This window comes from Anser cygnoides, chromosome 7 (assembly GCF_040182565.1).
Source record: "Anser cygnoides isolate HZ-2024a breed goose chromosome 7, Taihu_goose_T2T_genome, whole genome shotgun sequence".
Classification (NCBI taxonomy): Eukaryota; Metazoa; Chordata; class Aves; order Anseriformes; family Anatidae; genus Anser; species Anser cygnoides.
In genome coordinates, this window is record NC_089879.1 from 3,028,619 (window position 1) to 3,047,482 (window position 18,864).

Here is an 18,864-nt window from a genome sequence, read left to right on the forward strand (position 1 = left end):
ACCGCTAATGGCAGTGATGAAGGGGGCAGGAACCGGTCACCTTCAGATGCCACCAGAAGCAGCGACAGACGGGCACAGAAACGCTTCTCCAAGCCCCAGGCCAACTGGAGGCTCAGGACAGCCCTGTGCGGAAGATCAGCTCAATGCCCTCCCCAGCCAAAGCAGCCTCAGGAATGCAAAGCATCGATTTTGGGGCAGCGGAGGACTTGGCAGGCAGACAGGGGTTTTGCTTGCTTGCTTTTCCCTTTTAAGTCTCAAGAAAAATTTAGTCAGTGCTGTGTCCCTAATGCAAGTTATCCCTACTTGTAGTCAACAAAACCACTAACTGCCACTCTTTGCTTGCCCCCCTCAGAAAATACTCTCCATTTTGTTTCCTCAGAACTGAAAACTGAAGTCAGGTCCTCGAAGTACCTTAAATCTTCATACAACTCACGCATTTTTCTTCCGATGCAACTTTTCACTTTTCAAGGCTTTGGGTATGTCAATAAAGAAGGAGTGGTTTAAATGCAAATTATCAGGTAAGCGAAGAGCTGAGCAACAGTCCGCAACAGCTCATCGGCTTCCGCAAGGACACAAATATTTGAATAGATGAAGAGCAGTTCTTGCTAGGAACACAGGACTCCAGTCATTCATTCTCCCCCTCGCAATGTCAGCTCGAAGGCTACTGCCTTCAGATATGCTGGGAGAAAACATGCAGTATAGCCAGCCCAAACGGGAAAGCTGTAAACACCCAAACTTTTCCGTGGCAGCTCTGCTCCACGTTGATAAACTATCACGACACATTACGGTTCCTGCGAGGAAAAAAAAAGCAATATTCTAATTTGTGAATTAAGCACCTGCCTCTTTAATGTGGAGCACCTTCATTTTCTGGGTAGGTCTATTCAACGCCTTATCTCTCCGAACAGGCTGATTTTGTGTACACTTATTTAGCTTTCCCAATGTAGGGAAGAAAGAAAAAAAAGCCTGGAACTGCTAAAGCTTGATCTGCTGATGTGAACTGAAGAACACCCCCAGCCGGCAACTTCTCTGCGTGTCACCCGGCCGCACATCTCCTGGGGCTGCACCTCTCGGTCAGTCACGGACCTGTAACTTCCCTAACCTCTTCCTGAACCTACTGCCGCTGCCTGCCTCCGTGATCTCCTACGACAACAAGCCTCAAAAGCGAAAAGCTTCCCCTTTTAAGCCAACCTTCTCCTGCTTTCAGCGAGCACCCCTACTTCTCGCGCTGCTCACCACGGTGCGGAGGAGCTCTGCAGGCCTCAGACCCCTCAGGGCACTGCCCGGTTCCCTGGCCCTGCCTCTCCACACCTCCTGTTCCCATTTCCTGAGCTGGAGACCAGGACAGCACCCAGGACTGAAGGTGCAGTCCAGCAGGGCTATCTAACCACAAAAGACAGCCCCGCCACACTCAGTCTTTCTGGCGGACACCCAGCACCCTGCTGATTCTCCACCTGCCACCACCCACCGAAGCAAGGGTTGTAACGGACAGCTCTCCGGGGTCCAAGGTGCCTTTCCTGAACTACAGCCGCCAGCTCCGAGTAGAGCATCTCACAGGAATTAACACGCTCTTCCTGAGGTGTATTTATCTACCCTGACACTCCCCTTTGTGCCCCCTCAGTTTCACAATGGCCTCCTGATGTTCCTCACCTACCAACTCCGGATCCCCGATGAAGATGCTGATCGAAGCCTCTAACACCATATCTTCCCGCCGTGCTTACTGACACCTCCCAGGTCTCCACAGGTTTGCCAAGCAGTTTTCTTTACAGAAGCCATACTCACTCCTCCAAACCCACCACACAACAACGAAACCACCGCATTATACCCCTATTCAATGATTTTATTCTTTGTAACAGAAACACGGAGTGCTGGTTACTGAAAGAATTACAGTGCTTCTGTGGATATTTGAACACAATAAAAGCAATCTCGCAAGCTGCAAAAAGCCAATACTAACAATTACGTATTCTAAGAGCGAGGTAATTAGAGTCCAAAGGAGATGAAAGTAATGAATGAATAATGAATGGAAGGTTGTGGAGGCTTCTGAAAGGCACGCACAAGCACACTTCTCAGGCAGCCTCACACGCTCAGCTGTCGCTGCTTCACCTCCCAGTGTATTTATTTCATGTAGTCAAATGCAGACAGGAGATGTGCTCTGCACAAGTTTGCAGAGATCTGGATGTAAAACACCAGAGACTGGGACAGACAGTGCTGTTGTGTGATTTCTCTAGCCTTCGCTAGGAACTTTGTCGTCTTTTCCTGCAGCCCAGGTGAATACAACGTTAATTTGGGAGGTACTTTTTGACTTTTTTTCCCCCCTCAAATCATAATGCTGTTGAAAATTTAAAAAAAATCTCATTCATCTGCCTTCCTGAAGTAGCTCTCACAAATGAGTTGCAGGAAAATAAATCTGACGTTTGGATCCCCGATCTGAAAACACCCTGTTGGTAGAGCATCAGGTAGCATACTGGGAGTGCACAATTTCAACTTAATTTCCATTCAGGATCACTGCATCTTCATTCCGCTGGCAGAGCGCTTTTCCTGAACCACGCAGTACCCCGCCTGGTATCAGACGCTGCAGTCCGAGTTCTGCCTTGCAAACCAAAATATTCCAACTCGGCAGCTTTATTTCCCAGTATCTTCGCTGTGTGCTCAGCATGATACCACTAGCCTGTGACCCGTACGTACTCAGCTACAAAGGATCTGTGGCTTTGACTTGGGTGTTTTCCCACTCTACACTTCCCAGCTTCCTTCAACGGGTGCCTTTTGCACAGACTTTGTACTTTGCCACTGTTTTTCTTTGCCTCCCAGCTGCTATATATTTTTTTTTCCTAATGCATAGCCACTACACATCTGAGCAGAAGAGTCACACTATTCCCACAGCCAACCCCAGTTCTTAGTCCCCTTCTGATCATCTTCCAACTGATTCTGCACAGCTGGGTCAAGAGCTGCATCTTTCATGAATTCTCTTGGGAATCACAAGGAGAACAACAAGATGCATCTTATCAAACGTGTGTTTACTACAGTTTCTATACTTTTTCATAGTGAAAGAGATTCACTAAAAGAGTATGGTACTGACACACTGACCTCCAACTGCTCTAAATTATAGGACTGGTAGATTTTTCTATCTAATGCTTCTGCTCTGTGATATTAACAGCCTTTTCATTAGAGGTCAGAGACCACATTTCCAATTCCATGAGCCAGCCAACTCTCCCAAAAGTAGGCACCATATTAAAGAGAAAAAAGTGGAACACGAGGGGGTGGGGATGGAGTTTCTATATTAAAAAAAAATATGTACTAGGGCTTAAGATACTATGTTGAAGTTCCTGAACAGCCTAGGATACAAATAAGTGCATAAGGATATGATCTACACTGCCACCAGCATCTTAAACATGTTATCTTAAAAATCCCTCATAGATAAGGTTACGTGAGTTAAATAAGTGAAACATCATTTAACACTTAAGTTCCCTTTAAAAAAAAAAGTGAGGCATTTACAGCAATGAAGTCAAGTTGCTTGTTTGAAGCACATTCTTTAGACAGTCACAGACCCTTCATTAGAAGCATCAAGTATTAACCATGTTTGAGGTAAAATACATATTTGGGCACAAATACATGCAGATGCTTTATCAGACACCTAATTATGGTTTAGGATGCAAAAATAAAGCCAAGCTGGAGGCCTCCACATACCTTCACTATGACAGTCTGGTCGGAGATGCTGCTCATCATCTCGTTGATGGACTTAAAGAGCTGCAGCAAGGACTCCCTGAAGTCTGCTTCCCCTTTGTTTTCATAAAGCCTGAAAAATAATCGGGTGTCATAAACATGAACTAGCTGGAAACGGAAATACATTTTTAAAATTTTGTTCATGTGACAGATGGTAATTCATTGCATTACTTTATTTTCATTTTTATTTAAGTTCACAAACGTTTACATGTTTCTACACTGAACCAAGAGCTGTCTTTCACAGAAATCTAAAGAAAGACTGACCAGGCTGGGCCAGCAATAACAAAAGATTTTTATTTTGAAGCTCCCTATCTGAAACGCCACATTCAGTATTGCTCTTTATGCCTTCACGTCACCACGAATCTCTCCGCGGTGACCCAATTCCACGTGCCCACGCAGCAGCGGGACAGACTCCTCCACGCTGCACAAGAGCTAGCAGATGTCTGGCAGGCCCGATGCCAAGCAGCTCTGCGATGTGGAAACCAGAAGGCACCCAGACATGCCAGCAGTCATTACAATCTACCAGGGGCCTAAGGTGAGCAGCCTTAAACTCTGTGAAAGGATGAAGACGTATCAACCCTCTGCTGCCTCGATACTCAATACAAATGGGAAGAGAGGACTCAAGATGTTTCACCTCTGGTTTCTGGATAGCTGATATAACTCATCTCCTTTCTCATTCCCTTAATACACAAGATGACTAACCCACAGTTTGCAAGGCGCCTTCAGGCAGGGTTGCAGAGAGAAGTGCAGTGCTCTGTCAGCTTGCTCCCTGCCGGATGCTTTCGGGGGGATAAAGCTGCCCTGGGATACCTCAGTAACGCGAAAGGGGAAAAAAAGGAGCGACCAAGCTAAAGAACCTGGTACCCTCGTGTTCCACTGGTTCAGTACAGCATAGGAATGAATAATTTTGAAACTCCTCAGTGTTTAAACACAGTAAGATTTGGGGTTCAGAGGTAGGATGAGATCACTCTCACTACAAAATGGAAAGGGAAGAGAACATCACTAGCTCCATACAATCACTTTTTAATTTCTTTACTTTTCCTCTTTGGCAACAGGTACGACTGACTCGCATAAGGGCTGTCACCTTGTATTTCGCACAGACTGTTCGGTTTCATAAACCTCAGAGTAATGAAATTATGCTACACATACTTAACATGACCAAAACCCAGTCATCACTGCTTTTAATACAGGTCAAACCTTAAGTCGCCTTGGTACACATCAGATGGATTTTCTCCCTTAACTCCTGGCTTACCCACTCATCTTTGATTGCCTCCAGGAGCCCCAGCCAGCAGCAAGCGGCCCTCAAAGCCCTTTGGACTTGCACCAGCTCCACCAGGCTTCCCCTCTATTTTCCTCCATTTTCTTTTGAGGTTAAACCCAGCAAGAAAGGAGCCTTGAACATGGTGTGCAGCTCAGAAAGAGCACCGCGGGCACCTTATGTGTACAGCCTTAATAGGATTTCTTCAGGTCTGAAAATAATTAAGCTGTAATTAAAAGTTCCTGATGGACCACCTGTTACAGAAGGGAAGGGGCATAGAGTTTTAAAATAAATGTGGAGAACAGGATGCTCTTGCTGCTTTGCACTGAACCCAACGTATATCATTCCTAATGCTGTGATCATAACCCTTTTGGAGCCACAGATATTATTAAAAGCTATTTGACTGGTACACAGGGGAAACACGTGCTACAGAAAAATTATTAAATTCTGTTATTTTGTTGTGCTAAAGCTGGGGGGTTATACAGGACAAATTATTTGTTAACTCCCAAGTTCAATTACGAATTTCCATGTTCCCCTGAACACACTGGAGAGGGGAAACTAATACTAATAAAAGGAGTAACTAAACTTGACAGTTGAATAAATCAGAATGCTCCAGACAAACACCTTTGTGATTCAGAAAGGAAAGTAATAAAAATAAACAAGTTACAGTCACTAATATGTTTCTGTTGCCAGTTTTTTAGCATACGTTTATTTAATACACCTGGTAATACATAAAAAACATTGCAGCTTTACCTTTATTACACCAAGTCAACAGTTCCACCATTGACTTCAAAGTTTTAAGACTGTTGTATGTGCTACATTGCCACTGGAATCCTCTGAGTGGACCAAAAAGATGTTTCTGAAGTTCACAATATCTTGCCTTTAAAAACCTTGATACACTGCACAACTGGATTTGCCATCAGGCTTTAATTAGTGAACCAGGCTTTTACACATTTACCCAGACCTGAAGCTTGCCTACTGTCACATTTCTAAAATGTTGCATCTATTCAGCCTACTTCTATCTTAAGGTTAAAAATATGTAATTTTTTTTTTTTTAAAGATTGTTTGCTTGTCGAGATTTCTCACTAAAATGCTAATGATGTTTCAGAACACTTCTACATTATCATCAGTTCAATCACACACCTCAGGCAGGATTTCAGTCTCACAGCAGAACAAATTGTGGTGCCATTCAACATTCAGCAGCTTTTCTGATTAATCCCCAGTCATTGAAAATTGCATCTCCCCAATGCTGAAGTGCTCTGAATTAGTGCTTAACAGGAGAAAACCCAATGGCCAATACTAAAGGGTCATATTGTCTGTAAATCTAATCTGCAGCAAGAGATAATTATTTTTTTCTTTTTTAAAATGATTTGTAGGACCTCCAACAGTGTAAGTGGCATTCGGTATTTTACGAATATCACAGCCGGAATCTTAAAGTAGTAAATTACATGGTGTAATTCACAGGAAGGTTGATGGAGCTGGTGACTTCAGAGCTCTACATAAACCCCTTGTAATCATTTTGGTACAGTCTGTAAAAAGTAGTAAAAGGACTGAATCTAAATTAAGAAGAACAGATAACTTGTTTGTAACTTTTTTGTATTTTCTGTATAGGAGTACTGATTTCCAAATTAACTTAGAAATTATTTATACTTGACTTTATGGGCAGAACCTCATTGCAGAAGGCCCGGGGAGCTGTGGTGCATGTTACCACGTGGGAAATGGGGCACAAAGTAGGAAACCCCCTCCAGGAGTCCCCTGCCTCCCCAGCAGCCTCCGCTACCCTGACACGTACACTGTAGAAATCCAAGTGATCCTCTCATCTGAAATAATATCACCACGCTGAAGACAAATTCTTCAGACCTTCTTTCTTTCCACCTTCCCTTCTTGCTCACTGGCCCTGAAGAAAACCTGAATTTTGTACTGGGAACATGTAACCCTGCAAGTCGCATCCAGCCTCCAACAGGTTATTTCTGCTCTGGCAGCTGCGGGGCCTAGGATGCTCCAAGGTGACTGGGGTTTCTCTGTAACACGTTTTTCATTTAAGCAGCAGTATTTTCAGTACTTTAGTCGACCCAGAATTTTGCAGCCGTGTGAGGAAAGCCACCAGCAAAGCCCAGGCCTGGACCAAGGGCAGAACACACATCTACTGAGTAGCTTTAACTTCTCGGTCACGGTACCAGACAATTATTAACCACAGTTAATTTTTAAGTTAACAAAACATTGTCAAGTGCTACTTCTTAGTGATGTAGCCTATAGAGAGCTACAACAGAGCACGGTTTTACTACTACAACGCTATTTATAATACATGTTTCAGATACACATTTCTTCTGTTTACTACTTTCCATGCAGCTGGGTTCAGGATTAAGGCAGTCAGGCTCACTCACGCACTAAGCGTCACCTAAAACAAACCCTAACAGCTTAACGTACTTCTTAGAACAGTGCGACATTGAGCAAGTGGATATCCAATCAGAAATACAGGTATTTTCAGCATTCGCCATACTTACTGATTGAACAATATCCTGGACCGGACTATGAACTTGAAGATGTACTCCAAAGCTTTCATGGCTTTAAAAAGCTGGTCGGTGATACCACACTTCTCAGCGTTATCCACGTACGTTTTTAAAACTTTAGTCAGTTTTCTGGTTAAATACACAAACACAAAAAGACGTCAAAAACATATTTACAACAAAAATTTCAACATTGAGAGACTGGAAGAAAAAATATGTTTGCAAATCGTGCCCTCCAAGCTTCAAAATTAACTATGCAACTAATGAACACATGTTGTGTTCTTGCTTTTGCTGGTAATTAGCTGCAACCTGGTCTTGGGGGCGGGAACACAGACCATAATGTCATTCAACATACCTGCAACACAAAGTCTCGATAAGATTTATGTTATGCTGGATATTCAAAGATGTTCAGGTTAATAGCCAATTATAAAGATGCAATTACTAGTAACAGTCAAATTAATAAGATTAAACACAAACGCCTTGTTAAAATTAAAACACTTCAAATAGGAGTTTCTTCTTTAGTCAAGGACTCCCCTCGACATAGCGTTGCCCATGGATTTTAGGGTAGAATTTGTGAAATTTCTTACAAATTGATATGGCAGCAGTTGGGAAGTTGTTATTCCACATTTTAAAATGTAACAAACTGGGAAGAAATACAATTTTTAAAACAATACCATTCTGACTACGTCATTTCTAATGAATATCAACCTCCTATTAAAATGCAAGAACAAGTAATTCTGTTTTAAGTCCTTCCAGCTACGGCGCATGTTTCAACACGCACATTAAAAGTAAGTACATTATATATCACTAACACAAAACATCGTGTAGACAGACATCTTGTTACATGTGCATTTATTTTAGTAGGAGTAAGCTGCTTAAGAATTTCAGGTAGCCACCTACATATTCTCAGTGCAACCTCTCTACTCATGCAATAAAAGGCAGGGAGGGGGCAGGGATCTGTCAAGCCCACGGTCACAAATTAAGCCAAAATCATAAGCTCTTCCAGCATCCCCAAGTGTAAACCTGCTTCTACACCTCTCCATTTAAAGAAGGGATAGGTGCCCGCCCTGCCTGCCAGCAGAAAGGCCACCTTAAAGCTCTTGCTAAGAAAGCCAGATACTGCAGGATGCTTCATCCTTGATGCGCTTCACACGAAGGCAGCAGAAGTAGCCGTAGCTCAGTGAAGTGAATGGAATATCAAAGATGTGACTGAAGGCACAACTTCTTCGCTATTTTAAATCAATATTTCTCAAACATTTCTGCTCACATAATAGAGACCGTATAACAGCAAAATGCACAGCAGGTTTGCTTGTCTGGATTTTTTTTTTTCCTCCAAACACCAAAAAGATATCCATTATGTATTTTTCTCCAACACGAACAGCAGCAGCAAAGGAGCTATCTGCCAAGAAATACTTAAGACAGGAAAAGTAACAGACCTTTGTTCTTCTCTACTTCCTCCCCAAAGTGACAGGAACACAGATGATACAGTGTAAAACATCAATTTAATCCACCAAACAGCACAGATTTGAAGAATCTTAAATGGACACTTACTTTCTCAAGTACAACCGGGAATTGCTTATGAATATTTTTATTACAAAGCAATTATTGAAACATAGTCAATTACCCCCTCCTGCAATACAAGAAAATCAAGACTTCCTTCTTACAAACGTTTTATTACTATTATTTTAAAAGAGAAGGACATACTATATCCAGTCTTCTCTGAGAAGCTCCTACCCCACAAGTTCTATGGGCAAATTCCTAATTAAACAAGTAACTAAATTACTGTGCAAGCCACATTACATCCCCAGTGTGAAAAAATAATTTTGAAAGCTTACGTGTAGGCTAACGTAGCACTGAAATGCTTCTTAATGTAGGTTTCCAGAACTGGATTAAAATGTTGAAATTTTCTGTCAGCAATCAGTCCAATGATAAATACCTGAAAAATTAGCATAACTATGGCATTATCCTCAAAACACTAATTCTGTGCATTCAATCACTATTTTCAGGTAAGCGTAATAACATTAAAAACAAAGAGAGACTTTGGCTTTTGATTATCCTCCCCACGTATTTATATTCTCCTTTCCTGTTCCAAAGGAAATTTTCTGTTCCCAAGTAGAAATTTGCTGTTTCTGTCATAAATTCTGCAGCTAAACCACTAAAATACTTGGACTTGATTGCTTCCATCCTGTCTGGGAAGATGACATGATACAAACACTTGTCAATCAAGTCCATCTGAAACTTCAAATATAAGAAAAACCTTCCATGCATTTTTAACCAAAACAATAACTAGCTAACAGTCAATGCTGCTTCATTGCAAAAATGTCACCCTAGTATCCACACCATATTTTTTTATTCAACATTATAATATCTACATTTTAGTCTATCCACAACACATACTTACCAAAGCATCAAACACTAACGTGTCAAACGTCTCACTCTCCGAGTTCTCCATCATTATGTTAAAAAGTGCATCCAATGTATCTTGAAGGAACTACAAATAAATACACAAGTCATCGCACTTGAGAGGAATAATGAAAATCTGACTTCACGGAGGTTTACACAGACATACTTGCTTTCATTTATATTTTATGCAAGACATTTTCAGAAGTTAGCTGAGAAAGGAAAACTTAAAAATAATTTGCCGAAAAACAACGTTTAGTTGATTATCTATACATCCATACCACCCAAAAATAGGGAAAAAAGGTCAGAAATCACACTTGGTACCTAAAGAAAAAAGTTTAATCTACATATAGTAGATGACCAAAACATTTCAAAACTCAGTTTCAACAGTCAATTGGATCATGCAGTTTCTGAAAACTGATGTTTCAGAGCACAAACCAGACAAGCAACTCAGTCTCATGCCAAGTAAGTCATCCTCAGTAGCTTTGAGCTGAGCAGTAAAAAAAAAAAAAGTGCAGAGCATATTGCTTTCCACAGCTGCACAGACTCAGACCCAGAATTTCAAGGAAGAGTGTACATGCAGGCATGGGACACCGAGCACACAACCCTCTGCCCCAGCCCTACACCTACGGGTCTCTATCCCTGCCCCGAGGAAGTCTTCGCTAGCCAGGTGGCTGGGCGCCCTGACCTGCGCAACACGAGAGTAAAAGCAGATTAGCGGCAGGGGACAGAAGTTGAGCAGAGTGAAAAAGGCTGTTTTACACACATATAATTACAACATTTCTTCCCAGGGACAGCAAGTCTCTTAGGTGTGAACTGTAGCTAGTCGTGAACACGTTCAGTTTGATCAGCACAGGGTCTGGCTCTGGGCATCTTCTCCCACCAGCTGTCAGAAACAACACGGGCTCCCCCAAGGCAGGATGAGAGCAGACACGGCCATGGTCTGTATTTGGGTTGGTTGAAAGAAAGGCTTCCACTTACTGTTGTTTGAGACACACTTGCCGGAACAATCCTAAAACCGTGGGGTTTTTTTTGTTTATTTTTGTTTTTTAATCTAATGGACAAGACAAAGGACAGGTGGAGAGGAATGTCTGAACAAGCGTCGTGGAGTTGTTTCCTGAGATTGCAACCCCAAGGAGGTATTATGTATGCTATGGAAAACACCTGGACTCCCAGCTGCCTGCCTTAAAGACTTCTCTCTGTGCGATGAATCTCCTAGGCCAAATGTGACTCACCTGGGCTACCTTCTAAACCCAGAGTTAAATCTCAGGCATTAACCTCCATCTAGCAGCTCAGTACATACCCCTGAATGCCAAAAAACTTTCTCACAACAAGCAAATGCGAAGCCACAGTTCACGCTACTGCTCTCTGAAGGTATAAAACAGAAGTCAAAATGCTTGCAGCCGACCACAGCTGTGGGGCAGAACCAGTTCACAACTTCATTACAGGGTTTGGGGAAAAATGTTACAACCTTCTCGGTCCCGTTTGTTTAATTAAAGTACTCACGGAAATAAAGTACATTTAAGCACATTTGGCACAAGGAAAGAGTACGGCTTTGTCAGAAAGAGTTTGTCTCAGTTTGAAGAGAAGGGGTCCTACCAGACCCAAACCTCTGCCTGGCTAACTCTCTCCTGAAAACAGGATTGTTAGACAGCCGTGCAGTGACTGCTCGAGTCTTTGTTTCACGTCTAGGCATCACATATTGACTTCCACTGGTAGAGCTCAAGTTTTAAATCTGCTTACAAGTACTTTGTGTGACAGCAAGAAGGATACAGGATGGATGCTTTTGTTTTAACAGTGGAAGCAAAACTTCTCAGGTAGGGAACTAGTGTGAATAAGTTCTGGAATATTAGTTTATTCTCTCACATCCTATGGACTCTGCACAAATGATCGAGACAGTGCCTCTGTTACAGGAAGACGGCAGCTACAGCTTCCATACAGTACTGAAGCAGTTAATTGCAGAGTAAGGACCTTGGCTGATCCCTGCTTAGCACTGTATGAATACCATTAGGCAAAGGGGTTGTACTGGAGTTTAAAAATAAATAAATAGTTTAACAGAAAACGTGGATATGTTTTATCAAATGTATTTTCTCTAGCATACATAGCCTGAATCTGATGTGGCATTTAAAAATAGGAAGGACAAAAGAGCTGCAAGAATAGATGGGAACAGTTACTAACCAGGTTGTTTTCTGAATGTTACCGCAAGAGATAAAGCAAAACAACGGTCTTCTGAAACGAAGAAACACGGTGACAAGAGCAGTATTAAGTGTTCACGCTTCTGTACTAAGCACACACCCAGTTCTGCTCAGACTCCCACATACTAGGGGGAGATAAGATTTTGTACAAGTCCTGCAGCAGCACGGGGAGACGGAGGGGTGAGCACGTGCCAGCAGAGAACTCACTCTGACTCTGCTTTTGCTTGAACCCTGTTTGTGCCGCATCCTGATGCCTCTAAAATCACTGGTATCCATCAAGCACTGATCTGCTGTGTGCTCGCTGATGTCATTTGGAGACGAGTGAAAATTACAAATGACACTACTATGACAACGCTCGTCAGAACCCAGTATCAGTGTCAAGTTTTTAGCTATCAAATGATCCAGAACAAAGCAGCAGCAGGGAGAACTGAGAACCTTCCCGAAAAACAAATGACATCTGAGACACTGTGTTTACCACACTCAATAAAGAACACTACCAGCAGTCTCAGATGTTTTAAGTTGCTTCAAGACGAGGCATTCACTATGCTTCTATTAAACACATTAAAATCCAAATGAAGTAAAAACACTGTAAGCCCTTAAGGGTCATCTGTCCCCAGCACAGTACATCTTTTGACACTTCATTATATTTGATTTAGTACAACACATTCAATAAAGTCTCAGCCTACTCTTTTCCACAAATAAATCTGTCTTTATGCAGGTCCCTGCAATCACTCAGTGGCCTTGGCAAATGTAAATACCTTGGCTCAGCCAAGTATTTTCAGGAGAAATAATTTTTAAAAAGTTACAAGCAGCACACAGTAAGGTGCATGCATTCCACATCCTTATATTTAAAATATATTAAATATCACCATATGATAATTCCAAGACGTTTTAATCTTGAAAAAAAATAAAGCCTTTGTCTTCCAGTACCTGTATGTTTTTTTAAAAAAAGGCTAAAAGTGCTAAAACAAGCAAACAAAAAAAAGCATTTCTAGAAATTTACTTAACATCTGAAATGGTCTTTGAGGGAAAAGAGAAGGGGATTTGCATCCTAAAGGCTAAACTGCAGCCAGATATCTCTTAATGTGCAAGTATGTGCGGTAGGGTTAAAGAGGGGAGAAAAGAAAAAAGACAAGTACCTCAAAATAAAGCCTTCAGCAAAATTATGACAGCAAATTTACTTCTAAAGAAATTAACTTGTTACCTTAACCACCTCACCACCATCAACTTTCATCAACTGCTTCAAATTCTGCTGCAACAGATTTGTATTAGATCGCCACTTCAGAAGGCCCAGGAGATCCACTAGGAGGGAAGGAAAAAAAAACAACAATTAGATCATGCGGGTTATTTATTTTCACTCACGCACCATAACCGTGTTCAGAACAAACAGCTTTACTTCGACAGGTCAGCCCTTTTCACCAGACGGTAACATATTTCTGGGGTACGTCTGACACTGCAGAAAGCTATTGCAATACTTCTGTCATGAAAGAATTGTGAAAGGCTTTCGACAAAGCAGACTGATTTTGAAGTGTCAGCATTAAAATCCGGGCCAAGGAAGCCTGATCCCTCAGTTTTAATTTGCTGCATACAACAGTTGTGTATTTAAAAAAAGATGCCAAACTGGAATTAGTCAGCCACCAGCACAGTGATATCTACGTGGCTGTGATTCTTCCAGAGTGAGTGTTTCTAGCTCCTTTGCTCTCTCTGAATAAAGTGAAAAGAAAATACACCAGCACAAGCCAAGCAGTTGCACACTGAGCTAATTCAGAGGAAAGCTGTCTGCTTAATAACTCATAATGTCCAAATTACTTGGATGCTTCCAAGTGATAGACTAGGCTACGGCTCAGACCGTGAAATGAATCAACTGCAGATGGTCTTGTCCCCAAATTCTACATCCCGCTACCAAGATGGTGTCACTTCAGCATTCCCTGATAAATACGAAAATGCAGCAGGCAGGTTCTCTCCTTAGCCATGAAGAGCCACAGCGCCATTCTCCAGTTTCCCATGAGACAACTCCCAATTGTGTTTCATCTGTAAATAAGCATGCTAGTAAATATTAACAGCCACTCTGGAGCACCACTAAGTTATATCCACTTGTACATTTTCTGAGATGTAACATGAATTAAAACGAACGAAAAACTCCAAGCTCGTCGTGCCTTAGCCAAACCAGCATCAGGGAGAATTTCCTCCCAGCTTCACTAAGCCGGTTTTCAGCACAAAACAAAGTCATCCTTGGTAGAAGAGCCCAGAGAGACAAATATAAGATTTTAATGACTGCCCACCTTCAGTTTAGCCACTGGATTACTGTGCAGATTTCCTCCCCCATCCCAGTCATATGGCTAATATTATGTGACTTATATTATGTGACTTATATTATGTGACTTATATTATGTGACTTATATTATGTGACTTCTGCCCAATATGACTCTTCAACAATAAGGATGAACAGTGTCCCTAACCAATAGCCCTCATGTTTTATTCAAACCTTCAAGGCAAACAACAAAATATTTAGAGACGTGTATCTGTAGAGTCTATCATGCAAATTACATGCAGAGATCCAGAGCAGCTGGTAGACGTTCCCCCCAAATCTTTCACTCTAAGGAATAAATAAAATCATCTCTAACGCAACGGACTGCAGTTCTCCTTGGGGTAACTTCCCTCTGAACAGCACTCAAACCAAAACAAGGCTTCTCTTTCTTTGGGACTAAAAGAGAGTTCAAAGCTATGGTGTAGTAAAACAATCCTATTCTTTTTTTTTTTTTTTAATACTACAACTTACTAGTAGTCTATAGGATGAAACCAAAGTCTTCGAAGCTCAACTTCAAAAGAAAAATTGCTTCTGGAAGAAAGCTGAAGATGCCTCCATGAGTTATCCAAAGCATTTCATGAATATGTTTATAGCCAGTGGCTTCCCACCACTGAACTGGGTTTCAGTCTTACTTCTAAAAAGGCACCAGCTTGACAAAAGAAATTAACTGAACAAAAGCCAGCCCACATCTCTGAATGGCACCATGAAATGCCCCAAGAAAGCAAACCCATGTGCTCTTTCAGTGTGATGACACAGCAAATGCACAATGAATACACGTGAACAGAAAGAGTCAGCGTAGTCCTACAACCAGAAAACTACGTTACAGTGTGCAGAAAGAACGTGCGTTCACTGTGACTGCAAGCAGTAACCCCAAAGTAACAGCCAACCAGTTAATCCTATTCTCTCCGTAGGTCTACATATAACATAACGCTGTTAGTACAACAGGGTAAAAACGTAAATCGTATTTCAGCCTGTAGTAAAAAGCAATTACTATAGGCAGCCAAAGTCCAGTGAAATTTATACGACCAGAAAATATCGGAGGAAGAAGACAGTGAGGATGTTCAATTGCTCAGGGTTAGAATAAATATCTAGCCTGCCAGTAGCCAATAAAAACTTGAAACAGCTTAGCGCAACTTAGGATGACATCAAATTTATGTGAAGATCATCTTTTACATCTTATTTAGCAATGGTACAGTCCACCTTCTTGATTACATTCTTTCCTTGACCTGTATGCATGCAGAAGTTTCCCTACACAGATACCCAAACTTTCTTCAAAACTCCTTTGCTGAAGCTAGACAGTACTTTCACCCTAATATCGTTGTTCTTTGAAAGAATCTTCCCTTTTAAGCATTTGCTTTTTTGCTCTTAATGGCTTGCTTTATTTTAATTCTGTATTCAAATCAACTTCATTTTTATGCCACTAAAACATCTGAATTTGCATTTCATATGCATCACTTTTTTTTCCTTTTAAACTTATTAATTATACTGAATGATTAAGTAAAATTCACCTCAGCTGTTTTCTGAAAGCCTAGTCTCCTTGGTTCTTTGAAGTCCTGTCTCTGGATCAAGAGCAGTCACTAGTTTTCTACATGTTTGAATCCATGATGTAGGAAAGAAGACACAAAAAAGGGCTTTCAATAACTCTCGACGCCTCAGATGCTTCACAACAGCCAGTGCATGGGCAGAACACTAGACAGCTCTCTGCCTATCGGTAATCAGAGACGTTTTCCAGCAAGACCATTAGAATAATTTCAATTCTACTCCCCTCATCCTGATCATAGAGAGACATACATCTTGACAGTCTCCTAAGGGGCACTGGTAAGATTTACTATCCACAGGCAGCCTTCATGTGGAGGGGGATGCCGCTTTTGATGCTATTTTGCCCTCCTTCTGTAGCGCTGGTGTCTCCAACTTCTAGTTGGAAAAAGAAGATTCAATGACCAAAACTGACCTGCCTCTGCTGGAGTATACAAGACCTCAGTTTGTCATAGCTCTACAGAAGTAAGAAGGAAAACAAAATGAACACATACTCCTGGCTTCATCATGACTTCAGGAATGGATCCGAAACAGCCCTCACCACCTTTTTTTTTTTTTTAATTTATTTTAAACAGTCCTCCTCCTGTGCTTATACCGCTGTTCTTCCTAAAAATTAAATTGAAAAAAAAAACGAAGACGAGAGGCAATTTGTTCCTACTAATATATTCTGCTACGGATGCTCAGAACATCAGGTACTAACAGAACAGCAACTTTAACGACTTACAGTTCATAAAGAATGGAAATCAAGCAAGTGTTCAGAGAGACTGCAGACACACAATCTGCAGCATCAAACACAACGCAGAAAGAACTACACCATCTACTAACATAATTTCATGATTATTAAAAGTAAGTTTCAAAGCCAATTCTATGACTCTTGCAGAGAGTAAAGAAAAGTGTTACAGATGATCAAAATGAGAAAAGCTTTGGTAGGCAAGGATAGTCGTGGATTTTTATTCCTTCAGAAGGTTAAGGGAGCAATATTATCTCACAATCCTACAGAAGGGAAAATCCGCTTCAAAAACTACAGTCTGAAGGGCACTACCAACTGTATACCTGAGGGAGACGTTCAATGTTAAAAATTGTGCTTCCTTTAAAACTTGCCTAAGAGTACACGAAGACTGTGTTTAATAATGCTGTAACACTTTGAAGAGGCTTTGGCAACTCTGAGAAAGTTTCACAGACAACATAATTACCAGTAACATTAAATTCTGATCAAAATTCAATGCAAATTGTAGGTAAATTAAGCACAAAACAATGCTCAGTTTTCTTTTTAGTGACAGTTGTTATGTGAAAGCAGTCAAACTGACCACTGCAAAACACTTCCAAATACTAACATGTACCAGGAAAGACTGAGGAGAAAAGCCTCACGGTGTCAATCACAAACCAAAAGGAACACGCAGTTCAATTCCACATGCCTGTTCCTGTGTCCTACAAAATCCCCAAATCGCTGCATTACCGTTCGGCTACCATCCTGTATTTGCGATGAAATTCCAGAAATCATCTCTGCATTTTTTTTGCTAAGCATCCTCTTCGGCTCTAAGACTGCCAAACTGCAGCGAGCGTGATGTGCTCGGAATACCAAACGCTTGGGATGTGCTCTGAGAGATGGCACTGGAAAAGACCGCAGTCAAACTGCGAGCTGACTCCATCCAAGTAGTCACCTTCCCCCTGGGCAGAGGGGTGACTGAAGAATGAATTAACGTGACAATTCCAGCCCTTATTCCCCCCAACCCACGGCCTCCTCACCCCCAGCCCCGGCTCCTGAGAGCCGTACCGGAGCCGAGCCCTCTCCCCGGTGAACTGGGGAGGCTGGACACCTCTGCCCGGCGTAACTCACACCCCAGTGACCCAGCCACGCTCCCCAGCCGGCTGCAGGTGGCCGGGAGAACAGGGCAGCACCCCGTGGCAACCCAGCAAGAAAAGTAAAGAGAGGGCGCCGGCTGGAAGCGCGAAAATGTTTGCTTTGGTGGCTGCCACCAGCACTGCCTGCCGCAGCCTCTGGGTGCTGCCGGGCAGCTGACAAATACACGGGAAAAACTTGTATGAGGCTGTTTTGAAAAGAGCAACATATGCTGACCCCATCCCCAGGTTTCTGTGCTCACGTGAACGTGTGCGAACAGGAGACCGGCCTCCAAGCAGCACGGCCCCATGCGCACACCTGCCTGCCCAACACAAGAGCGACAGCACTTGCTTCTGGCAGAAGATACAGAAAATGCTGGATGCTGCACCTCGGAAATAACACAACAGCTCATTCTGGAGCACAGCCATGATATCATCTCCTCTCGAAAACAAACTCACCCTTTTCCCTAGTGCTATTATTCATATCCACACAGTAGGAAAATGTCACAGAACGTGTTTTCAGTGTATTTCGTATAGAAGTCTCAGCTTTAACCCTGAGTACCTCTGTTTGCCACAAACAGATACAGAAACCTTCTGTTTACTCAGAGACAAATACTCCTCTAAAGCAAAACTACGCCCACAAGTTGCATGCTACACTGGGAGCAGATGCTTTTGCTGCATCTTGACAATTTAATCCAGGACAGCGTGTCGAGCAATCCACCATCCCTTCCACAGGCAGGGGGACAGAGAAGACTGTCTGCAAGTCACTGCATACAGTTCCACTCACGCTGCCCAGGACAGAAACCCTGCAGTTCTATGAACTTACCGTTCTGGGTAAGTTTTGTTGAACAAACCAGAGTAGAGATCTGGAAAGAATCTTTGCTGATGGTGCAGCTACCGAGGTTCTGCATGCTCTTCCCTGTTGCAGAGTGTCCCTTTTCCTCCAGCTCTATCTTAGTCGATGGCAGACTTAAATACGTTGAGGCATCCTCCAGCTTCTTTGCTTCTGCCTGCAGCAGTGTTACAAGGTAGAAAACAGTTTACAAACTAGCAGAAAGCCCTCATAAGAGCAAAATGTTGTTCTTTACCCTGGAATTTCTTAGG

General features: G+C 42.2%; 1 protein-coding gene across 4 annotated transcripts in view; it reads right to left on the minus strand.

Moving 5' to 3' along the window:
- Window positions 1-18,864, minus strand: part of DOCK1 (dedicator of cytokinesis 1) — a 281,505-nt gene that overhangs the window by 215,197 nt on the left and 47,444 nt on the right. For all 4 annotated transcript variants that reach the window (XM_048057478.2, XM_048057474.2, XM_048057471.2 and 1 more), the window contains 6 exons: window positions 18,587-18,770; window positions 13,282-13,379; window positions 9,884-9,973; window positions 9,318-9,418; window positions 7,480-7,614; window positions 3,682-3,790 (listed from right to left, as the gene is read on the minus strand). In XM_048057478.2, the coding sequence (XP_047913435.1) occupies window positions 3,682-3,790; window positions 7,480-7,614; window positions 9,318-9,418; window positions 9,884-9,973; window positions 13,282-13,379; window positions 18,587-18,770 (717 nt within the window). The remainder of the gene's footprint in view (window positions 1-3,681; window positions 3,791-7,479; window positions 7,615-9,317; window positions 9,419-9,883; window positions 9,974-13,281; window positions 13,380-18,586; window positions 18,771-18,864) is intronic.